At 42.2% G+C, this 16,696-nt stretch overlaps 1 protein-coding gene across 1 annotated transcript in view; it reads right to left on the reverse strand.

The window, feature by feature from the left end:
• Positions 1-1,724: 1,724 nt before the first annotated feature.
• The window catches only part of LOC144818040 (chondroitin sulfate proteoglycan 4-like), a 538,246-nt gene continuing 523,274 nt past the window's right edge, over positions 1,725-16,696 (reverse strand). Inside the window, exon 10 of the mRNA XM_078675076.1 lies at positions 1,725-5,125. Within this exon, the coding sequence (XP_078531202.1) occupies positions 3,087-5,125 (2,039 nt within the window). The 3' untranslated portion in view covers positions 1,725-3,086. The remainder of the gene's footprint in view (positions 5,126-16,696) is intronic.

Here is a 16,696-nt window from a genome sequence, read left to right on the forward strand (position 1 = left end):
CATGGTACTACAGGGAGGTGGCAAAGTTTGTGGGAGAATTTGGGCTGAACTGTGTCACCCCTTGCCTTTGGAAGCCCAGGACAATCCGCAAACTGATCAGGACCAGGGACACCACCGAACCAGTGAGCGACCTACCACCAGCAACGGCAACGCACATGTGGGGGAATGTATCCTCCCCAAGTCTGACCAACAGACACAAGTACATAGCATGGATGACTGTGATGGGGGGCCTGCCAGTGAGGTCCTTCATGCACAGCAGAGGCCTGTGCCAACACACAGGAATTGCCCAAGGGGATGCCCCGCAGAGGAATCTGCACACCATCTCTTCTGGGCCTGCCCCTTTGCCCAGAGACTAAGGGCTGCCTTGCGACAAGAACTGGTAGCCTTCATCCCCAACGAGAACATTACTGAACAGTCCATGCTTTACGGGCTGTTTCCAGACACACACACAGAGGAAGCTAACCAGGGGTGCTGAATGCTCCTCTGCTGTATTAAGGACATTCTCCTGTTCGCCAGGACCCGCCTGGTGACCAATGGAGAGGTGGTGAACAGAGAAGGGTGCCGCGGGATGGTGCTCAGCCTGCTTAGAGACTATGCAGCCATGGACAAGAAGTGAGTGAGGAAGAGGAAGAACTGTAACAAAACCCTCCTTCCCCACTGGACTCTTTAAAGTGGCGGCCCCATTAAAACTGCAAACGCTATCTGCAAAAATTTCTTAACCCCAAACTGATGACTTGTAAATGTTTAAATGCATTGATTGAAAAGTTAAAGTGGACTGCCTTCCCTAAGGGGAAGGTACCACTTCCTTAAAAACTATGTATCACAACTTTTAAGCACTTAATACAAGACTTTGCCCTCATTCCTAGAGGGACTGAAGCCCGACTGATCGGGGTCGACCATGTCTGCCATGAGAGGGCTAAGGCGCGACGCCAAAATGCCCGCAAACAATTTTGCATTGACGTTAAGAAGCAAAATGGGTTGGTAGGACCCACATAAGCGCACATCTTTCCACGGTTTCAAAATGACTGAGATTGCTGCCTCTGACATCGAGGGGTCACCTCTCCTGAATCGAGGAAAGAGTTAAACAATCGGGTCAGAAAAGGAGCCAGCTCCACACAAAACATTTTGTAAAATATAGCCGGGAAGCCATCCGGTCCCAGTGATTTGGCTACATTCAACCTAGACATGACAGATATGACCTCTTCTATACGGATTACCGAGTCGGGGTCCTCCAAGACAGATTTAGGGAGAGGGGTTATATCGCAAGCTGCAGGTACGGTGTTGGGTCATGTGGGGGTACAATTTGCTCCGCGTAAAGGAGGTGATAAAAGCTACGAACGTGTCAACAATCCGATCGTCAGCAGTCTGATCTACGCCGGACTGGTCCCTCACTGATTGGATCACGGACGCCTGCGTCTGAACTCGCAATCTATGGGCCAACATCTTCCCACAGAATTTATGACGCAATTTATGATGCAACCGGAGAAGAGCATGCACTGCTCTGTCTATGTCCAAGTGTTAGCAGACGTCTGCGCTTTTCCAGCTCTCGCCCTACTCGCCGGGCCCCCGTACGCTTGTGGATCACCTCCAACTCACCCACCTCCCTCTCCAACTCTGCAGGCTCGCCAAAAAGGGCGAGTAGGACCTAAAAATAGCTCGTCCTTAATCAATCTCACTCGCAAATGCGAGCGGTCGAGTGAATTTGTCGAGCCCTGTACATAACATACACTAAAGGCGATGGGATCTTCTATATCAGGTTACAGATCTCGTCTCACATTGACTGAAACATGATGGTGTGTATAAAGTAGTAAATCCTTTGGGTTCTTTGTTTGTAAAGACTTTCAAGACAGTGCAACTTGGGCACTGACATTGCAACAGTTGATTCTTTGTTTGCTACTGTTTCCTGACTACACATTTGGTTACAAATGATTACTGATTTTGTTTGGTTGCCATGACATCACTTGTCTCTGCACATATTAAGAATGCATAGTATTAGATTGTACTCTGAGAGCATTTCACATTTTGATAATGCATAGTAAATTATAAACATCATATTAACTTTTCAACATAGATGTAGTCACTTCATGTTCCTCTTTTCAACTTTCAGTGAAAATACTCACTGCCGTTACTAGCTACAGTAGGTTTGACATTCTTAGTAATTACATTTCCAATTTCTGTAGTTTGCAAATTTCTGATACTAGAGGGAACTCACAGAAGCATCACAGATAAACTCTATTTTTGGACATAACGGTTAGAATATTTCAGGAGGACTAAACATTTCAAAATGTGTTATTCAACAGTTGTGCTTTGTTGTAAATATATCCTTGCACTGTGCATTTTTTGCACACCTGCCTTCACACAACAAACCTCTTCTCTGAGTAGGAGAACATCAGATCTATAACAGCCTGAGTGTGCCAAAACTTTGTAGACCCAATACCAAAAGTGACTTTCAAATTGTTGTTTTGTTGCTGCTGAAGTGCCATAGAAATGTAGTTAATATTGCCGCAAGGATTTCTCTGAAGACATGCAAATAAAAAAAAAATCCACATTAGAAAACCTATGAAATTCACAGTAATAGATATGAAAGTACTCAGAATGTAAAAGGTCACCTAAACCATTATGTAGAATTGTTTAAAACCATTATGTAGAATTGTTTCTGTAATTTGTATAAACTGATGTTATCACTACAATCTCTTGGTCTAGTTGTATGGTTCTTGAAATGAAGATCTGTTTTCAAAAGTATGAAAACACTGAACTCCTCACTGGCATTTCACTAACATATACAAATGTCCCACAATTTTGCAGCAAGAAGGTACCTCCTAGACGATACAGAGCTATTATCTCAAAAGTAGTACTCAATGTGTTGTACTGAAACAAAAAGTGGTATCACTTCCACAAAATGCTTGCTTTAAATTTCCTATTAAACATTAGGCATAGCAATATAAAAAAAATCATAACCTTTAATATTCAGGCACTTAAATCACAAAATAAATAATGAGCTCAAGTATTATTCATATATCAAAAATATACATATCAATAATAAAATACAGTATTCAAGTGAAAAATGTTTCTAAATAGTGGACAACTTATACCCAATATTGATTTTGCTTTAAAGTTGGGTTAGTTGTTCGACAGTGTTGAACCATTTCAGGGTCTAGTTCAGGCAGATTATTAAGCAGAATATGTTTCTCTGTGGGAGGAGTAGAAGATGGAAATAGCTGCTCCCGCCTATTCCCCAACAGTGGGCTGGTTGAAATGTTTCCAGCACCTTTCTGAAGTGGTGTGACAGTGACACTTGGCACAGTCAAGCTTCTCTCTGGACAAACACCCGGGCCATGTTGAGCTGTATTGTTTGCCTGGCAGTCAATTAGGGGTTTGGGTTTCTCTGCTTTGCGACACATTAAAAAAATGCAAACAGTTATGATAACTCCAATAAATAGAACAGCCATAATGACGAGTGGGATGATGAGAGAAAGAGGGTTGCTACTTTCATTAGATTCAGCTCTTGGGTTATCACCACGTGCTTTTGTGGTGGTCTCTTTCGGTGAAGAAATTGTTACTGCTGGGGAAAGCAAGTTATCCTCCACCTCGATGCCCCAGCGGTTTCGCTTCCCCAATTTATTTATGCTCTTGTCAGGTGCTATTGTGGGATCCTTTGCATCTGAGAAAACCAAAGCTAACTCCTCAGTGGTGTTCTGATACCTCACAACTGCAGTTGTTAGGAGTTGTCCTTCAGTAGTTGCAACCACAAGTGACTGGTCGTAGGGAACTATGGTATAGCCTAAAGTGCCTACAGCTGGGGGAACATTGTCCGCTTTGAGTATAAATGTAAAAGAGTCATTCTGCATCTCAATATCAGTCATATTAGCATTAATTTCAAGCAGCACAAGGCCTTTTTCAATATCACTTTGTGTGAACACAGTGATTCCATCAAAAGCAGCATTCCTTGGGCTCCTCCTTTTCACAAACCTTCCAAACACAGGTGGCTCTGTCACTTCAAATTTAGGATCACTGTTTGTCAAAGTAGCCAATTCACTAGCATCAATGTCTGTTGTTCTTAAGTGATATGTAATTCCATTTGGAATTGTTAAATTTGATGTCATGTTCACCAGGGGCTGCACAGTGATGTGAAGGACCTGCCCTGTAAGATTGGTTTCAGGAGTAAATACTATCAACTCAAACATATCTTGTGACGCACTGAAGTCTGTCATGTGGTACGATACTTTTCCCAAATCTAAATCGGCTTGTTGAAACGTGGTCGCCTTTTCACTGTCCAGGAGTAGATGGCCTAGTTTGGGAGGGTGCACAATTTTATAACTGATCTTGGTACTTTTTCCATTAGTTACAGCTGCAAGCTGTGTGTTATCAAGGTGTATAATAGTCTGGCTTTGTTGAAGTGTTAGATCTGTAAGGTTAGCCATAGAAATTGATACTGGAGTAACTTCAAGGTTGAAGAGTTTGTATAACGGTCTGTGCTTGCCATCAGTCACACTAAAGTAAAATACACCAGGAGAGGAACTTCCATCATGTATAAAATAAATCTTGCCATTATCAACATCAGCTTGTGTAAAGTGTTGAATTGTTGCGTTTAGATCATCATTTATTGCCAAATAGCCATTGTTAGGATGGCTAATGATTGTGTATTTGATTTCTTCCGGTGTGTTATCTAGATCTTCAACTTTTAGGTTTTCAGGTCCAAGTTTGGCCAAACTTCCCTGAAGAACCTTCAGGTGTGGCCCTTTGGTCTTTAACTCAGGAGCCTGGTCATTAACTGGAATTATAGTGATGTTGAACATCTCTGTAATAATGACTTCTTCAGACTTTGCTGCAGACTTGCTTTTCAAGTTTAGCCAAACATCAAAAGTGAAGTTATCAGCCAAAGATTCTAACCCGTCATGAACATAGGTAATTCCAAATTTATTAACTATGTACTGTGAAAAGTTGGGTTTTTCTTTAGTTACGTTTCGTTCTCCCACGACAATCACACCATGCATAGGCAAGGATGTCACTTGATACCAAACTTCATATTGAGAACGTTGGAAATCTGGTAATTTAGACATGAGATTTGAAGCATCTAACTTTAATTTATCAATTAATACTTTGTCGCCTTCCAATACCACCGCACCTGAAAGAATATAACAATGTATATTAGTTGAGAAAAACACATGTACATTATAAATGTGCACAATAGTTTAATGAAACAAGAACAGACTGGAGCAATTATGTTTAGTTGTCACCCTATTCATATATTATAGGTTTACTGCCAATACATTATAACAGCCAATTGAGAAATTTGCATTTTGAGACTACACACTTTTCATAGGTTATTATGAAATTTCTTCAAACAACAAAATTCCGTGAATGTATTACTTATCCCCCGACCATGTTCGCCAGGTTAACACTGTTCAGGCATCAAATCCTCACATGGCAATATGTAAATATAGAGCCCCTGAGGATCAGTGAAAAGAATATCAACTAGAAATTATGGGTTTCCGGCCTTCTGTGTTGTGACTGAGTAGGGCGCCTTACGGGGGTTTGAAGGAAATCAGGTGTTTGTCAAGGGCGTTCCACATGTCCCCTCTTGCTGAGTGGTTCGGTGAGTAGTTTGCCGTTATGTTGTCTGCCCCCCTAAGGAAGGTCATCCAGTTGAGCCAACCTTTGAAGGTGGCTTTCTTGGTGTCCTTCCAGTTTGTGAGGATTGTTTTCACTGCCGCGGTGAGCAGGAGGTCAATCAGGTCTCTGTCCTCCATAGATTGGGGTTCTGGGGTCATGAATGTTGTGATTAGCCCTATGAAGTTATCCTGAATGGGAAAGCCTACTATGCTACTTATAAATTCTCTTATTTTGGACCAGAAAGCCCTGACTTTGGGGCAGTGGAGGATCAGGTGTTCGAGGTCCCCTTTCTCTTTATGGCAATTCCAGCATGTGTCGTTCTCCCTGATCCCGGCAGCGGCTAGGCGTGCCGGGGTCCAGAAAGCTCTATGTAGCAGCCAATATTTTGTTTGTGCCAGTTGGGGGGTTACTTTATTTTTGGCTGCTGAGTTCCATAAGGATGTTTTTTCCCTGTCGCTGAAGTTTCTTCCCAGCATAGTTTCCCAGGGTTCAAGAGCTTTGTTATTCAGTCTCAATGTAACGGGGCTGAGTAGTTTATAAAGATGGGCTGTCTGATGCCCTGTCTTGTTTAGGTTCGCCATGTATTCGAGGATGGATGCACCCCCCACACACCTCCTCCTTCTTTCTTTCTATTTTCTTCCTTTCCTACCTGGGGGTAGTACTGTAAATCGCCATAACTCGCCAGTCAGCTCACCGCGAAGGGGCACAAAACACAGCCCAGCACCATGCTCCTAAGACACGCCCAATGTAACCATAACGGCGTTGCGTGCACATCTGTATTACCCTCGCTGTTTATACACTGTACTGTAATTATATTAATCTGTCAATAATATTGTTGGAAATAAAAAAAATAAAAAAATAAAGAAATTATGGGTTTACAAAAAAGTGTTTATGGGAGGGCTACTACTTACATTCTGGGGCGATTTTGTTTTACAGTTGCAATACTTGTTTGATTTCCACTGGAGATGTTATTTATATGTATGTATTTATGTATATAGATAGATATATAAAGCTATATACACACACAAATATTTTCTGCCTCACGTTCGAAAAAAATGAGCATATCTGTCTGTCTCTAAACTCCAGGCTCCTTATCAACATAGCACACTTTGGACCTGATTAAAAGCCACATAGTACTGAGGTGACAGTAAAATGGCATTTGATTTTACCATTACCATACGGTACATTCGCACCAGTATCCTGCAATTACGCGTAAACCCCACACCAGGTGATACATGTATGCAGGGAAGTAAACTGTGGGGCAGTACGTGTGGTAAGAGAACGTTTTTTTCTGATGGGGATCATTGAAAAAAACCAAAACAGGGAATGACACATGAGGACTACTGCAGCCTCACGTCGTACAATTATTCCAGCCAGAATTACAGGCCAGAAAAATCTGGCTTAGTTTTTTCCTCACACTGAAAAAAACAGTATGGAAAAACCTACCCACTCTGAATCAGGAGGAGCGAACCTCCATGCAGTAATTTTGCTCAGAATGACCCATAATCAGGACCATTGTAGGTCTGGCAAACAAGACATGTTTACACCCACATCTCATTAACTCATGCTCTCTCTCACATACACAGTGCCAGCGTATTATTATAGTTATTGTTTCACACTTATTTACTCTTTATTAAAGTCTGACATTTTAGTGTTGGTTTTAAATCTGAACTTTTTTTGTGTGCGTTGACTGTTTAGGCCATTGAAAACTGCACCGCATATCTGCAGTGATGACCACACTGTAGGTCATGGTATAACAGAAAGTAGAAATTATAAAGCGTTCCCTCAATCTAGGGAACGACCCTCTGGGCACTGCCGTTCAGGATCGATTGATCTCTAATTGTTATGCGTCCTTATTAATCAAAGACTTCCTTTGTTGCGAATTTTTAAATTTGGATTTTAATAAATCATGTTTATAGATTTCCAATGTTGTACATCACATCAAAAAAGTTATTCTTGTATTAATGCATCCATCGAAAACATTCGAAAAACGTATTCCCTAAGGCATCATCCCAATGCATTTCGTGCCTCACAGGCACTTCGTCAGGGGAATCTGTTGAGTAAACAATAAACCACCATGAGGGTCCACAACATAAAGAAAATGTCACAATCTGAGTAATTAGTTCGAACTCTCAACGGTATCATTCGCTAGTCTAAACACAGTATTGCTTCATGTGGAGGAAAAAGTGAAAATCGTTAACTAATGTCCTAACGACGTGAACTGTTAATAAAAAATCACCGCGTGTGAACTTCTGCGTGTACCATGAGTAATGAAAAATAACGTCCATGAACGGCCCAGAGAAAGCCGTCAACGTCTCTAAAGTGCGCAAGGTAACACGGATAAACAAGGACATAGATGCCACCACCATAAAAATGTGACTTCGCCCGTATCCCGATGTGATCAAATTCATTCCTTACCGCTCTGCTCCGTATAAAGTTTCGATTCATCTCTAAGTCGAATTGCACTCTACAACACGGCAAAGCCTGTTATTATGTAGAGAACATCAGCGTGATGTTAACGTGTTGTTAGATATCAATGACGGACTACTAGCCCAGTTGTAAGAACTAGGTTCGGTCATCTTGTAACGGGTTCAAACTAGTGACTATAGTGTCAGCCATATTGAAAGGGTGAAAAGATAATGTGAATCATGCAAAAGGATTGTTCTATACTAGAACAAAAATACGTGAATGAACCTATAACATTAATAAACAACACATGTTTCTATACGGTTCAAGGATTAGCCAAATGATATTGATACATAATCATGACAATTGTTCGCTTGAAAATGTCAGGTTCACAGATAGCACGATATGCCTACAGTCGCAGCAAGAACATTCAGGATTTACTAAAGAAACGCATACAGCCATCCAACCAAGACAAATTCAAGGGTACAGTACCTTGTCACAATTGTAACAATTGCCATGCAATCATAAAAGGAACCACGATCAACCATCCACGACAAGGCAACCCCATACGACTCAAAGTAACAGCAACCTGTGACTCCATGAATCTAATTTATCTACTCAAGTGCCCATGTGGGTTGGCCTACGTGGGCAAAACAACGAGGAAGATCAAGACACGATTAACAGAACATAAGAGTAACATAAGGACTAGGAATGAGAAATCAGCAGTTGCCGTACACTTTAATGAACACAGACATAACATCTCCCAATTACAATTCATGGTTCTTGAAACCATCACCAACATTGAAAATCAGGATGTAAATAGACGATTATTACAAAAGGAGACCTAATGGATTTACAGACTTGACTCTTTGAAGCCCCATGGGCTGAATGACCGCTTGGAACTCTCGTGCTATCTGTGAACCTGACATTTTCAAGCAAACAATTGTCATGATTATGTATCAATATCATTTGGCTAATCCTTGAACTGTATAGAAATATGTGTTGGTTATTAATGTTATAGGTTCATTCACGTATTTTTGTTCTAGTATAGAACAATCCTTTTGCATGATTCACATTATCTTTTCACCCTTTCAATATGGCTGACACTATAGTCACTAGTTTGAACCCGTTACAAGATTGCCGAACCTAGTTCTTACAACTGGGCTAGTAGTCCGTCATTGATATCTAACAACACATTAACATCACGCTGATGTTCTCTACATAATAACAGGCTTTGCCGTGTTGTAGAGTGCAATTCGACTTAGAGATGAATCGAAACTTTATACGGAGCAGAGCGGTAAGGAATGAATTTGATCACATCGGGATACGGGCGAAGTCACGTTTTTATGGTGGTGGCATCTATGTCCTTGTTTATCCGTGTTACCTTGCGCACTTTAGAGACGTTGACGGCTTTCTCTGGGCCGTTCATGGTCGTTATTTTCCATTACTCAGGGTACACGCAGAAGTTCACACGCGGTGATTTTTTTATTAACAGTTCACGTCGTTAGGACATTAGTTAACGATTTTCACTTTTTCCTTCACATGAAGCAATACTGTGTTTAGACTAGCGAATGATACCGTTGAGAGTTCGAACTAATTACTCAGATTGTGACATTTTCTTTATGTTGTGGACCCTCATGGTGGTTTATTATTTACTCAACAGATTCCCCTGACGAAGTGCCTGTGAGGCACGAAATGCATTGGGATGATGCCTTAGGGAATACGTTTTTCGAATGTTTTCGATGGATGCATTAATACAAGAATAACTTTTTTGATGTGATGTACAACATTGGAAATCTATAAACATGATTTATTAAAATCCAAATTTGAAAATTCGCAACAAAGGAAGTCTTTGATTAATAAGGACGCATAACAATTAGAGATCAATCGATCCTGAACGGCAGTGCCCAGAGGGTCGTTCCCTAGATTGAGGGACCGCTTTATAATTTCTAGTTATTCACACCTAAAGACCGACTAGGTGATAGCTCCGGTGCACGCAACAATTTTCACCTGCCACTTTCAAATTAAGCTTGTGCCCAGTCTACTCTTGATTTTGTTTATAACAGAAAGTAGGACATTAGCAGTGGACTGAGTAAAGTCTGCTTTAATAATACCCTATTCATATAGCACATACCCCCTAAAACAAGCTGGAAGCGCCAGGCAAAAAGTCACAAATCTACTCCTGATAAAACAAGCATTTGCAATGCAATAGGTCTCGCATTTGTGAGAGTTTAAGCTATTGGCTTGTAAATGACAATGCCTTTTATTTATGTTTTGATAATTAACACATAAATAAAAGGCTTTGTCATTTACAGTACCAATAGCTTAAACTCTTGTAAACGCGAGACCTAGTTACAGAAGCGCCTGCCATTGTCCCGGCCTGCTTGGAAAGTGAAAACACTCATGGCGCGCTGAATGTTACAGGAAACCACGTCATGCCTGCAGTAGGAGAAACACAATAAAGAAAATAGTCCTGACAGACTGAAATAGACCTACCGTGTAACAACAGAAGTAAAAGAGCCAGTCCTCATGGGAGGTTAACAATGAAGACTAGGTGGTACAAAAAAGCCAATTAACGAATCAGAAGCCAGCATTTACAAAGGAAAATGACACAAGCCAATGACAAATATGGGCCGAGAGTGTGCAGGCTTGAAACCCATATTCTAATACAGCATGCCCCGCAGTGCAGTGCATGCGCTGCCCAGGCTCGACCTAAAAACAGGAGCACACTGCTAGGAAGGTGCTGCATTTCTGGTACACAAAATTCGAATCTGGGTAGCCAAGCCAAAAGAATCGCTGTACAGCTGGTGCTCGAAATAACACAAATAATAATGTGTAGCTCATATTACACTTTCTCCACTGTGAACTAATATATGACAATGCTCCTCATTTTAGCAATACTGGAAAGGGCGAGTCGGTTCTGCTTCAGTTCTAACTACAAGCTGCACGCAGATCTCTGCAGTGGGTGCATTAAACCACTGAGCTACCACTCTTCATAAGTGCCTTAAACTCGTGATTCAATAGAAATCAGATTAGTCCGGCCTGCAGGACTGAGGGTTCGTTTGTGTTTGTGGTCATCTACTGCTACCACAGCTATAGCTTTCTGCTGGTGAAAAGTGTTAAAGCAAGTTCACAAAGAGCTAACTTGGCATATGGGATAAACACTTGCATCTTTGTAGTATGGAAACAGGATGTGACAAATAATCGATAGGTAACACACATATTGGGCACAAAGTTCTTGCAAAACAAATTCTGGAAGGAACAAATGCCCCACATAAATATCTCACCATATCTCTACAGTCACAGTGTGTTAAAGCAGGCATACCCACTGCCGAGGTATTTTTTTTTTTCTTTTGCGAGTGTTACCTTTGTGATCTGAAAAGCAAATTCTCACCCATCATCCAGAGCCCATTAAACTACCATTCACTTTTTCCCATTGCTGTTAAGCAAAATTTCAGTTACATTGCGCCATGCTTGGAACTAAGAGGCTGCACTCAGTACTAAAATGTATGCTTCTTTGACGCTATGTAATCTGAAATTTCATCTAAAGCACCCGAATTTCTGCTGAGGAGACACGGTCCTCTACTCAGATCAAACAGCGAGTCAAGAAGGTGAGCCAAGAATGTACCAACTCATTTCAGTTTATGCTTACTGAGAAAAACGAAAGACCGCACTGGGCAATGTCCTTCCACATAAAAGGTTTGCTTGTGTGTGTTGAAATATGGAAACCGAAAGGAACCTTTAAGCCCAGGTATTTTGTCTCTGTTTTGGGTGCAGACAATGAGGGTCAAAAGAGTGTCTGCTACGTTCTACATATCCAAACTAGTTGCACTGCTAGACTGGGAAACAAGGGAGCACTGGGGGGTAAGGGGTATGAGAGTCCACAAGATTGCCTTTGGATGCTATTCTGGGGTACGACAGGCTTTTTCCTTGGCGAAAACCTACAAAACAACACCCGGCTGGCATAACTACAAGCACAATACAACTCCACTATCAGCCAGATAAGAGCCCTCGGATATTGCCCGAGAACAGAGGGCAAAGAGGAGGCCCACGGGGTGCGGGAGGGAGGACATGCAGAGGGGAGAGGGACAACACCAGTCTTCAGGGGAAGAAGTGCCCAACTGTCTTCATGGGAAGAGGACAGGCTGAGGGGAGGGGAGAGCAACTGTCTTCAACGAAACGGACAGGCTGCGGGGAAAGAGGGACAGAGGGTGCCTCACGGGTGGAGAAAGGCAGGGCATGCTAAGGGGAGAAGGAGGTAAGGTGGTAGGGAGGGGGTTCGCGGTGTTAAGGGGAGAGAAGAAGCGGAGGCCACGAGAATTCAGGAAAAGGGCAAGCTGCGAGGATAAAAGGCCAGAGGATGCCCCGTGGTGACTGGTGAGGGTATGAAAAACACAGGATAGAGAGAAACCCCGCGCTGCGGCGGCAGCAGAAGGGACAGGCTAAAGGGAAATGGAGTGTAAGATATCGTGATGGAGTCTGCTTAAAAAGTGCGGGGCAGTGTTAAGTAGAGACTCACGGGATCGGTAGCAATTAAGATATATTTTATTACTTAAGACAACACACCGCAGCAAGCGTGAGGGTCGCAGCCTGACGCCAACTGACTCAACTGTCATAACAAAGCTCAGCTGTCAACATTCCAGCTGGCTTAACCAATTGCGCGCTGGGGACAGCTCGCGCATTTGCAGGTAGTGGAAATAGAGAAAGGGATAAAACACAACACATCTCCTTCCCTAAGGGAAGGCACTTGGGTGCGCACTGCAGATTTAAATTAATTTGTAAAGTAATGCTATTCACAAAAAAAGTCATCAAATCTACTGGGTTTACTAAGAACCCTGCCAAAACTGCTTGTGCTTGCTTTAGTTCCATCTGCATCACACATGGGTGCGTCTGCAGGTGCTGCAACAGTTCCCTCCTTGCAAGATAAGGATTCTCCAGCCTCTTTGTACATACAGTTACTCTCTGCTTCCTCAGACTCTTCCTCCTCTTGTCTATTTCCAGGTGTGTCATTCTCCCACGTGCCCTGGGATACTACAGAGGCATCTGTGCTGGAGTCCTCACGTTCACCAATAGACTCAATGTTTCCAAAGTCTTGTCTAGCCTGGTTACTGCGTGTTTTATGCGTTTCTCCATCACAATCCTCCTCTTGTTCGGACTCATCTTCCTCAAATTGTGCTCCTCTGCAACATTTGCCTTCTTGCACAGGGCCTTGTTCTCTGCCGTCCTGTAGGTTAATTTCCGGTCCATGACAGATAGCCATAGCAGAGGCGTGCCATACCTAACCGTCACTAAGCAAGGCTGAATTACAGAAAACCTTCACTACTTCCAGAGGCACAGAGAATCTGCTATCACCTTTGGTAATGCGTCCGCTTTTCTTTACTCTGACTCTGTCTCCTACTCTGATGTTGAACTCCTTGCAATTCCTGCTCTTGTCGCATTTATCTTTATAAGCATCTTGTGCTTCTTTGATCTTTTCTCTGATGGCATCTACTGACCACTCCTTTCTCATCGCAGGTTTGAACCATCCAATATTGTCCTTTGAGATGGGAGTTCTACCCCTCATAACTTCGAATGGACTCGCCAATGTTTACACCCCAGGTGTGATTCTGTATCCCCAAACCATCTTGTTCACTTCTTTCCTCCTGCATTTTCCGTTGTTATTCGCAAGTTGGATGGTCCCTTTTATCACTCTATTGAACCTTTCCACCGCTCCATTTCCCGCCGGGTGGTATACTCATGTGGTTTTATGATGTGATGTGATGTGATGTGATTTGGCACTTGTATGGCGCACTACCACTCCAAGAAGCATCTTGGCGCTTAGACTCCTAGTTGTCAGTAAACAGCAGAGTGTCAAAGGTGAAACTACCTGTCTGCGGGAAGGTTCAAAGTAAACTTTGAAAGATGATCCACTAACACAAGGACATAAACTCCTTCATCCTGCCATCTCACTGGTCCCATGATGTCTATGCCAACTCTTTCCCATGGTGCATCCGGGCATTATAATGGCTGTAGTGGGGGTCTCAGGGTCGTCTGAGTTTTGTCTGAATTTTCGCATTCAATGCATTTTCTTATGGCTCTCTCCACCTGCATGTCACAACCTGGCCACCAATACCAACATTTTATTCTTTGTTTGGTTTTATTTATACCTAAATGTCCATCGTGGCATATTTTGATTATTCTTTCCCTGAGGCCTTTCGGAGGTACAACTTTTCCTTGTCTTAGGATGAGATTATCCTCCACCGATAGCTCATTTCTCAGTTCCCAAAATATTCGTAAATTCGTTATCCAAGTACTTCTTCTGTGGCCATCCTTTTATAATGTGATTTTTGACTTCGTGAATTAGTCTATCGTTGTCGCTTTCCTCCGTCCATTCACTCCTTTTTATGGTAGGGAATTCTTCACTGATGCTAGCAACACATAGATCCTCTTCTTGTGTTACTGTTCCTGTGTGTTTCAATGGAAGCCTGCTCAAAAAATCTGCCACTACATTTTTTGCTCCGGGCAAGTACTGTACCTCGTAGTTATAATCCAACAGTCTGATGGACATGCGTGCCAAACGTGGTGAGGCATTGTACAGCCCTTTCACAGTCAACACCTTGGTTAGAGGTTTATGGTCACATCTCAAAATTATCTTCTTTCCCCAGATGTACTGGCGGAAATGCTCCATTCCCCAAACACACGCCAACGCTTCTCTTTCGATAACAGAGTATCTCTCCTCTGTCGTTGTAAGTGAACGCGAGGCAAATGCGATGGTTACCTCATTACTATTGCTCTCGATTTGAGTGAGCACAGCCCCGAGCCCTTTGCCTCTTGCATCTGTAGTTATCACGCATTCCAGTTTCCCATCAAATCCTTGCAGAGACGGTGCTTCACAAATTTCCTTCTTAAGTTGCTTGAAGCTCTCTTCACATGCACTGGTCCACTCAAATTTGCTCTTGTTTTTAAGAAGTGTCCTGATGTTATACGTTTTTGTCGAAAAGTCTTTTACAAATTTGGAGTAGTACTCCACCAGTCCTAAGAATGCTCTTAGTTCATCTTTGTTGGTTGGTATTGGTGCCTCTTTGATTGCTCTGATGAGCTCCTTCTTAGGTCTAATTCCGTCACTTGAGATTTCATGCCCAAGATAGTTGACTCAATCTTTACTGGATTTACATTTTTTGAATTCATCTGTCAGCCCACATTTCTCCAATTTCTTCAGTACTTGTGTTAATCTTCCGTCGTGTTCGCTTTGATCTTTTCCGATGACCAGGATGTCGTCCTGAAAGATGAGTATGTTTTCCACACCTTTAAAGATTTCTTGCATTAGTCTCTGGAATAACGCTGCAGCAGACGCTATGCCGAAAGGTACCCTTTTGAACCTGAAACACCCGAATGGTGAGATAAAAGTTGTGAGATGTCTGCTATCGGGGTGTAAGGGTACCTGGTGGTACGCTGCCGCCAGATCTATAGTTGAGAATACTTTCATGCCTTTTGTGAGAGACAGCATTTCTCCAAATCTTGGCAAAGGGTACTGATCAATGAGAATATTTTTATTGAGGTCCCTCAGGTCCATGCAGAGCCTCAATTTTCCATTCGATTTTCTCGCGACCACCAAGGGCGCGACCCATTCTGCTGATTCTGTGGGTTCTATGATGTTTTCTTCCAGTAGTTTATCAAGTTCTTTTCTGACTTCTTCTCTTAGTGTTAAAGGTACATGCCTTACTTTATGAACACATGGATTAGCATTATCCTTTAACTTAATTTTGTGCTGGAAACCTTTTAATTTCCCAATTTTTCCGTTGAACACTTTGGGAAACCTCTCCACAAGTTCCTCACTCGTAGCTGTGTCCAGTTGCATGACCAACACTGGTTCTGCTCTGTAAGGATTGAGAATAATGCCTAGTTTCCCCTGGTCCCTCCACCCTAAAACAGAGGGGCCAGTCACTGCCACATACAGTTTACTGTCCATGGTTCTTTCTTTGAACACGAAATTTAACTTTCTATATCCTACGAGTTCTATAGGTTGGTTGGTGAATGTTTTCAATGTTAGTTCTGGTTTCTCCATTTTGTTTCCTAGAACTCCTTGAAATTTGTTCTTCCACACTTCTTTGTTTACAATGGTACACGGAGCCCCGGAGTCAGCTATTATCTCCACCTCTACACCACCAATTGTCATTTTGCACTTAGGTTTTTTTGAAATTATGTTTTCATCATCTTCCTTATCGTCAGTTGTGTCTGTGATATTAAGTACACATAGATTATATTCTGAGTCATCAGATGACTCGCTTGCATCATCACTTTCTTCTTCGTGAACAAACTTGACTCTTGTTCTCTCTTTCCTTGTGCATGCTTTCTGGAAATGGCCTATTAGACCACACTTTCCACACTTGTTATTTCTTGCTGGACAATTCCAATCATTAGCAAGGTGTTTACTGCTACCGCAACGATAGCATCGTAGTTCTTCATATTTTTTTTCCATAATTACTTTGTTTTGTTTTCTCTTTTCCTTGACTTCTGTAGTCCGTTTTCTTTTTCCTTGTTCCAATCACTTTTGCTACAACAGTGGAAATATCATCTTTGCCTTTGTCCTCATTAATTACTTCCTTTGCACATCTCCCTGTCAATTCTGCCTTTTTCACTATCTCAATAACTTGTTGTAGTGTTTTTTTCCCTGTAGCCCATAGTGCATCCTGTATAT

The sequence above is a fragment of the Lissotriton helveticus genome, chromosome 2_1 (genome assembly GCF_964261635.1).
Source record: "Lissotriton helveticus chromosome 2_1, aLisHel1.1, whole genome shotgun sequence".
In the NCBI taxonomy this organism is placed as follows: Eukaryota; Metazoa; Chordata; class Amphibia; order Caudata; family Salamandridae; genus Lissotriton; species Lissotriton helveticus.